General features: G+C 34.4%; 1 protein-coding gene across 1 annotated transcript in view; it reads left to right on the top strand.

Annotated features, from left to right (window-relative positions):
* The first annotated feature begins 997 nt into the window (after window positions 1-997).
* LOC108577489 overlaps window positions 998-9,155 on the top strand; it is a 20,406-nt gene continuing 12,248 nt past the window's right edge. Inside the window, exon 1 of the mRNA XM_017940648.1 lies at window positions 998-1,307. Within this exon, the coding sequence (XP_017796137.1) occupies window positions 1,016-1,307 (292 nt within the window). The 5' untranslated portion in view covers window positions 998-1,015. The remainder of the gene's footprint in view (window positions 1,308-9,155) is intronic.

Genomic DNA, 9,155 nt, shown 5'->3' on the forward strand with positions numbered 1-9,155 from the left:
TTTCGATACATTCTTGCCTTTGTTCTTCTTCAAGATTTCTTCTCTGAGATTCCAACTTTGTGTACATTATGCACAGGAAAATATTTGCGCAGCGCCTCTTTCGTTTTAATTTCTGTACAATAATTAGCGAAGAACAGTTGTAGTTTACTTGGAGAAATTGATTAAGAAACAATATGTTTAGGAAGAAAGTTTGGGATCACTGAAATTGTCAGAAAAAAGTTTAGCAATTTTTAGAGTCTCTTATCACTCAGATTAATCAGAGTGAGGTAAATTACTATTAATTTAAGAATTTTTTAGCACTCAGATTAATCGAAACGAGGTAAATTACTACTGATCTCCACAACGTTAATTTCAAATTTATAAAGAATTGGTAGCAGATTTAATATTCGTGTAAACAGCAGGTGATTCCAAACTTTTCGCGTATTCAATAATATTCGAAATAAAATAAGTGTCTGAATATTTATGTAACACACTAATTAGACACAATTTTCAAATGTTTTCAGTTTAACGTTCGTTTCATTGGTGTCTCAATATTTTTAAATTAAATCTATAAAGAATTAGCAGCACATTCAATATTCACATAAATTAACATTCTTACAAGACACTGTGTATAAACTACGAATACAATTCCCAGCAAAACTGGTTAAGCACCCTCTAATCTCTTTCTAATCGCACCTCACCAACAACGCCCTAATTAAAACTCTCCAACCCTACTGTAACATCTCACACTTCCACCTCTTACTCTAAGTACGCACAGAAATTCTATCGAATCGACTATCAACAAACAAACAAAAAAAAGAAAAAAAACATTTCATATGTACACAAAATACGATGCAAACTGAAATTTCGTATTCGCTGTTGCAGAGAACGAAGACTTCGTGGCCGGAAGGGTTCGAGAGTAGAGCATGAGGGTCGGCGAGGAAACGCGGAAAGAACGTTCACAGTTCGGCGAAGCAGTTAATGACTGGCAGTCACCAAACACAGCTGGCCACGTCTCTGTCTCCTTCGGTTGGAGATGAGCACGAAGGAGCTGAACTCGGCAACGATGACAACAACGATGTCGACGGCCGCGACACTTGCGTCCTCGCCGATCCTCGATGTTGACGTTGACGTCGATGTCGACGTGGATGTCGACGTAGACATCGATGTCGACGTCGAGCCGGAGGACGACGAAGAGCCACCTACCAGGATCAACACGGCGGATATAGACTTGGTGAACGGACCGAATCCGTGGCTTCCTGCCTACGGGTTCCAACTGCAGCATCGTTCCCATTTTCAACCGACGCACGAGGATCTACGGACTAATGGTTCGTACTGTTACTACTATATACTTCACTTTCTACCACCGCTTAACACAACGCGTGAGTCTCGACTGTGACGATGTGTTCGAATTATGTAGAACGTGGTATACGACGATTTGTAACGTAGGAAAATTTACCTTGGTGTTTATTTTTCTTCCTTCTTGCTCTTATGATTTTTTTTCTTTTTTTTTTAGTGCTGTGAAACCCTTTGTGGGATTATCAGTGATACGCACTTGTTGTGCATGTTAACATTATGTGTATCTACATTTGGACAAACAGTATGTATGTAGATCTGAAAGTGTTAAAGAGAAATGTATGTAACTAAATAGAAGGTAATATTTTGTATAAACATTTAAAGGTGCAAAGAGTGCTTCTTGAGCAATTTGGAGATAATTGAGAGAGGTATAATAAATTGTTTACACAGAAAGGAGGATCCACCTTGTTTCTTACGTTAGCATAAAGGATAAATAGTGTCCTTTTTTTTTAGATGAGTTCTTGAAGGTGCGTTTAACGTGTTTCTACATGTGCTTAATTAATCGTCCAATAAGTGTGATATTTTTTAATTGTCTTCTTTCATTTTCCATATTGAGTGATCCTTTCTATTATGGCAAAAAAGAAGTAAGTTAGAGCGTTGTAAATAATTTTTACTAGTAAATTTCTATACGCCTAGGAAGTAATTTAAAAGAAACATAAAATTGATATAAGCGTTCGTTCTGTCCTCACTTCTTCCTGCGTTCGGCATTTGTTTATGTTTCTTTGAACTTGAATTTTATCGAGGTGAGTAGCGACCGAGCATTCGTTCGTATGGTTTAAACTCTAAACGAACCTCGAGATCGCAGCTGTGTTTACATTTCATAACAATACAGTGTTATAAAAAAAATTGTTTTTATAACTTGTTACAAGATTGTACCTTTTGGTATTGTAGTGACAAGAAGTTTGTGCAACGTTTAACACCTCATTATTAATAATGACGTCAAACGGTGGATGGCACATTAGTTTAGGCGAATAGCGACATGTGTTATAACAGTGTTTTATAGCTTTCTTTAATTTTTACCGATACTTGACGCATAACATATAAATATTATTTAACATAATACTTTTCTTTCCCTTTTTCTAACAAGTTTTATGACTTTGCTGCGTAACGTGTTATAATATACTGTAAAAAATTTGTTTATAAAATATTTTATAAAGTGGTTATCAAACGATAATGAGAAGTAATATATCTTCGAGTGTTTAAATTTACATTTTTATCAAAGTTTCAATTGTAAAATATCTAATAAAAATATGCAAATGCACGTGATATTTTTTTTAAATCACGTGTATTTACAATCTAATATCCGAACACAATAACGTACATCGAAGTAAATGCAACGTAATTGAATATACTTGAAGTATCCATTAACACCGAGTTTCTACTTGGTAAACCTAATTTACATATGATAGTTACAATTTGCTCTAACTATTTTATCTTAATGTGACAAGTAATTAAGAGATATGCCAAGAACATGGAATTAGAAATTTACAATTTTCCTGAAGATAGAAATCGAACTGGTTTCTTTGCTTCTTCAATAGCTGCACGTGGAAAAAGTGTCTGGTTTGTCTAATCGTAATGTCTGCAGATTTCTTGGTTTTCTGCTACACGTTAATGTAGCGCTAATCTATTAGTATGAATCATAAGTTTCGAAACGAGAATATTTTTCTTCCCGTTTTATCGTGAAATAAAAATGATAATTACGGCCGATACTTTCTTGGTCTGTTCGTTTTCTTTTTAAACGGACGAACGATATATTCAATCATTCCAGCTATAACTTATTAATGTACACAGAGCAAATAAAGTATGTATGTATGTACAAGCACCTTTGCCTTCTGGCTGATTTTATGGAACTTCAGCCAACAGTGACTGGTTTCAATAATCTCTTATAAATATTACATCAAACAGGAAGTCTCGTTATTTATGACAAATTCCAGAAGTCCTTCTCTTCGTCTACGCTCTAGATATTGACAGAGCCTTGTATCATTACCGTAATTTTCAGCGAATAGAAAATAGCTCGGGTTTGCATACAAATCGCTTGTTAATGGCTAGATTTTAATGCGGGCTACTTTCTATAACTGTGGGCGAGTGTGCGTGAGTTAATGAAAAACTACGAACACAGACCGGGGTGTTGGTCATGCAATATCCATTTGCAAGAAGGACGATTTATTTCGTCTTGAAATCTTCCGAAAATTGTCTGAGAAAATGCACAGGATGTCGTTAACCTGCAAATTACAGAAATAAAAAGAAATTTTAATACATTTGTCTAAACTATCTGAAATTATTTAGTAATTGCGTTGCATTTTGGTGAATGAATGATTTATATTGTTATTGCATTATTATGTATGAATTTTCAGGAAGTTACATCAGTATTTTCTAAAATTTCTTGGTCGTGGTTCATTGAGAAAATTATATTTCACATCGTGATTGAATATGTGTGTAGATACGGGAAAGTAAAAGTAACGGAATGTATAATATATGATAAATTAAGTGCAATGGAAATTCTGCCGAACGTTAATATTCATAACGGAAATTCGTTAATATTTTCATAAGAATTTGACGATAACCAAGTTAAAAATAAAATACATCCAAGATAAATATATACTATCATACACCATTTTACATAAAAAAGTTATGTACATTTTTAAAATGATACTTATTAACATTCAAGTCAAGTTAATGCAAATATTCACAAAGAGCAACGTAACGTTATAATTCTTTTGACTTACAAAATTCTTTTTTTATATATTTTTTTGTTATGGACTTTACAATTTTTCCAGCTGGACATTTGATAAATTCTTCTAACATTCAACTTTCAATAGTTGTCTGTTATTGTTTTTATATGGTTAGGTCAGTGAGATGCTTCCTTTTTAGTCTTCTTTTTTATTTGAGCTTCGTACGCTTCTGCAACCAACAGGTTTGGGTATGTTGCAATTTTTTCTTTGTACCTTTTTGCATACCTGTTCTTCCTTAACTGTTGGGATTTTTAGATCTTTACGTAAGACTTCGTTTCCGATACACCATGGTGCATTGATAACTGTTCCGAGTATTTCCGATTCGAGTGACTTCAATTTAGTGATATGGCTCATTGATAATATTTCCAAAGATAAGAGTTACCAAAAATTTCTATTTCTTACCGTTATTGCTATTTTCTCACTCTTCAAGAATTCTCCGAGCTTGGTAAGGTCACTTAAAAAAAGTGAAAAATTTGAAATCTGTTTCCAGGATTTTCCTACGGTAAAATAGTTCCTGTGGTAAAAAATTTCTATGGTAAATAAAGAACAGCATTCCATCTACACCAAAAGATAATCAATAAAAAGTAATTCGATACTTGGTAAAAACATCGCAACGCCAAATGTTAACGCATTGAAGTGCATTACTATACAAAGAACGCGCTGTTTCTTTCATTCTTAATCATCAGTTACGTAAAAATACAAAACGATGTGATGCATTCATTCATTTGTTTTTCTTGGTTCGTGCGATTAAAACGACGCACAACGAACAAGAAAGGAGGTAGATCACTGATTATTTTTGTGCAAGGCGACGGATTATTCACGTCCGTTGGTCGGTTGCGGAACGATCGGGCAACAGGCGACTGCAACAGGTGGTGCTCTCTTCCATGATGTTGCATAGTATGTAGTGCGTTCCTTTACACTTATGCAAGACAAATTGCGCATTCCTGTAGGACGATTTGTTCTCACAATGGTCATTATGTCTAATCTGTTTCTTTTAGAGGGAAAAGAAAGGGAAGTGTGTGGGTTAATCTAACATGGAAGAAGATACTTCTCTAACGTACATATTTCTGGTATTACCATTACGAAAAAACGCACTATACGCGTATAAAGCGTTTCTCTGTACATCGTGTAGTTCCGTGAATTGGCATTCGTAAATGATATTACTGTTGATCTGTTGTGTAGTGGAAAACGAATAGTTTTTGTATATTCGCTTGGTGGTTCGTTTCTGATGCTAAAAATTTAGGAATAAAGTGAACTGATTGGATGTACTTAGTTATTTACATATTGGAATGTATTTAGGAACGCAGATGATAGGTGATCGATGTAGTTTGCGAAGGTTAGTAGCGAAACTGAATTTTCGTAAATATGAAGCATAGGATTTTTGAAAGTTTTTTATAAACGTAATTAATATTTGGTACAATTTTGTTTTATAACGTAATGTGAAATATAAAAGTTGGTACGGTTGTATAATATGTTTTTGTGTTAGTGATAAGGTTAATTATCGTTTAAATTGTTGTGATATCTAGTCATATGCTTCACAGTTTGTATACGATAATTATTTAGCAATATTTTCATCGTAGAAATATAGAATATAAAGTGAAATATGAAAAAAGTTAATGAAACTTTCATTAAAAAAAGTACACCTACATAGGTACTAGTGCTTCTAATTAATTACTTCGAAGTTACTTTAAAGCACGCGAACATATCTTGACATTGTCTGCATTTAACCTATTCCTAATGGAATTTTTATCTGGATATTTAGTGAAACGTTTTTCAAGTGGAAAAACAGCTTTGCACACGTAATGTATTCAAATAACGTTCGAGTCATAAAATCTTGAATTGAAGCATCACCTGTAAAATCTTCAGTGACTAGATCTATGCGTCATCGTAATCGATGATAGTGTGTATCGATCGTGCAATCGTATCTTGGGGAGAAAAAACGAACGAAGGATTTATAACAAATTGCACAAAGAAAATTCAGAGAATCATTTGATATACGCTTTATGGAAGACGAAATCGTATTTATTCGATCGCTGATTGGCTAGTGCAGAAAAATTCAAATTATCAATAAGCGTCTAATACATAGATGTCGCGGTTGTCCTTCCAGTGCGTCCTTAATGCGCATTTTTCTGAAGCGGCGATACCTGGTCTGTCGCGCGATGTTCAGAAATTTGGCAACGGTGCAGAATTTCCATCGGGTTCTGACTCATCGGTCTGCGTACCGTTAGAAACCGATTTCTAGTTAGCCCTTCAGAAATTGACTTTATGATACGTCTTCGGTTATTGCGAACGAATGAAATACAAATTCTAGAACCTTATCTAACGAAGTATTTTCCCGCCAAGAAATATGTAAACAGTTCTAAAGGTAAGCTAACGTCGTAAATCTCAAAAATAGTCTCCTTCGCGACTGTGTTATAAACTGTGCTAAACAAAGATCGAACGTTTTCTGTTTCTACAGACAGAACACTGATATTAATATAAAAACCACTAAAATAGTGCATTATTTAATATACCAGTTGTTAAAGGTATGAAACAAATTTTATCTTGATGCGAAACATATGGTAGAGGTTACTTTTTTGGCGGCAATTTACGTTGCAACACTTTTTTGCTTATATAGCAAATAGCTCCATCACTTCGCAGTAGCTACTTAAATATTTATTAGCAAGACACCTGTAAGAATTACTTCTATTCTAGATTTACAGATTATGATCTCTACTATACGATTTCACATTTTATTTGTAACGAGATATTTGCTCGCTGTTTTTTTTTCTTTTTCTAAAGCAACGCATTATTGCTAGTGTACTAATAAAAAAAAAACATGAGTCACGAGACATGACAGATGCTTCTGTCCTGTGTCGTTTATGAATGGATTGTATTCATTTTGTATTCGTCGAAGATATGAAATGTTTAATTCGATAGCCTTATCGTTTACCACTCGTGGAAAGTTACGGAACTTCACTCTCTTCGTGAAATTTACAAACGAGGAAAGAGCTGCGCTCTTGCGGCGTTTGATTGCAATAGTCAATATTCTTGCGAGAATGCATAACGTTTGAATTGTTTGACTTCAATTTTTCATGTGCAATCGATTTTGTTTAGTGTCTTTATTATCGTCGTTCGAAGGCGCAACTTTACGATTGATCCTTCAAATTAAAAAGAGAAAAATGTAATTTAAAACTGAAACATAAAGCTTGCTACGTATTTATCGTATATAAAGCTGCTTTGCATTTTTTTCGAGATTGTAGGTTATTTTATCAAGTTTCGCGGGGAAAATTCACTGTTTCGTTCTTTTTGTTGTTTTATCGTCAGACTTTTCGAGTAAAATGAAAGCGTACGTTAACGTGTTTAACTTTTCCGCGAGAGTAACTTTTCAATTAACGGTTTGAGTGCATTCATTCTGTCATTGTATGATGTTTATACAATTATGCAGCGTGAATTGCATGCCAGTTGTCGGTTACCAGTGTCAGCGACTTGTACGAGCTAAACAGTTATTCACTAACGACAAAGAATTAAAGTATGTTCTATTTTATTAAATTTTAACATTTAAATATTTCTTCATAACTTTAAGTTTAGATAATAATTAACAATGGTGGTTTCTCAATTTTAACATCAGTTAACGCATGTTGAACGACATAACAGTTTTGTTCTACAATACCGTAGGAGACGAGGAATAATTTAGGGGACACAACGGGAATCGAACTCGTGACTTCCGGCTGGCTAGCCGATGCTCATCGTTTTTTTTTTTATACATTATTATACATAATAATGATTAATGAACAGTGTCAAGAAACATATGAAAGTTATTTAGAATGTACTGGTGAAACATTTGAGTTCCTGCAGTAAATTCAAAAAGAAATTGAATATCTGGTAAAGTATTGAGTGTTCAATGACCATACTTTATACTTTTTACTCACAGGATTACTTCAACAATTAATTTATGTAAAAAAGGATTGTGTAGTTCCATTTAAAAACAAAGTGCAGTTGCACTTTTGAAAAGAATTGTACTACAGTGCAATGTTTTCCTCTATAATTTTTTCTAACCTCACTTGGAACAAAGCTATAGCCTGTCTCAGTTGCTATAATCACCCTGTATACATTCGAAATGCCTGATTTTACTCTGGCGTAGCGCATTTTGTTTATAGGGTCTTTTTAATCGTCAGCTTTTCAACGTTTCCCGGGCATTGTACCGAAAAGCGTATTCACCGTGGCCGAATAAATTACAGCACACAGTAGCAGAGGTGGAAGACCTTACGTGACGATGGAAAGGATTACGTTATTCCAGAATACGTAATAGTTGTGGTCACATTGGACGTAGGAGCACGTGATGTGATGCCCCATAAACGTAACTGGCAATGAGTCACAGGCCGTTAGAGCTTCTCGTTAATAATTTTAACCGAGTTTCATTATATTCCTTCTTTTTTCTTTTTTCCATCCATTTTTGGCTCTCCTCTGCGTGTATCCGGCGCACTTTCACTAACGAGAGACCCTAGAACGCGATTTTTATCGCGATGCCCAGGCTTTTTATGCGGCACGTCTGATCGTTCACTGCGTTCTAATCTTTCGTGCTGAATTCACGAGTGTTTTAAAGACGGCGAAAAAGAAGAAAAGAAACATGTGATAAATTTTCATTTGTCTAATTTCTTGCGTCGTTTCGGAGATTTGCACTTTGTGATGCAGAGTGAAACGTGGACAGACTGTAATTACTAATTAGTGGAATCGTTTAAATGATTGATTAGCTGAAAACGCTACTGGCTAAGTAGTCTTGTTACACTTTAGCCCTGGTATGTGGTTCTTGGTTCTCATTGATCAATTTTTATCGTTACTTTTTATCGATGTTTCGTGAGAGGATTATACTGGGTGGGGCAGGAAGCGTGGTATAACGGGGCGGAGAGTGATTCTGCGTGTTGTAAAAATAAATTGAAAATGAAGAAGTTTCTCAATTTTACAATTTTTTTTTCTATTTTTGATGCCACATTGTACGAATTTTTTTGAAGTTACAGGAAAAATATAATTGGTTTCTATTTAAAAAATCGTACAGATTCTGTTCTCTTTTTAAACCTAACAGATTATTAATTTTTATTAGATATTCAG

This window comes from Habropoda laboriosa, unplaced genomic scaffold (genome assembly GCF_001263275.1).
Source record: "Habropoda laboriosa isolate 0110345459 unplaced genomic scaffold, ASM126327v1 scaffold804, whole genome shotgun sequence".
Lineage (NCBI taxonomy): Eukaryota > Metazoa > Arthropoda > Insecta > Hymenoptera > Apidae > Habropoda > Habropoda laboriosa.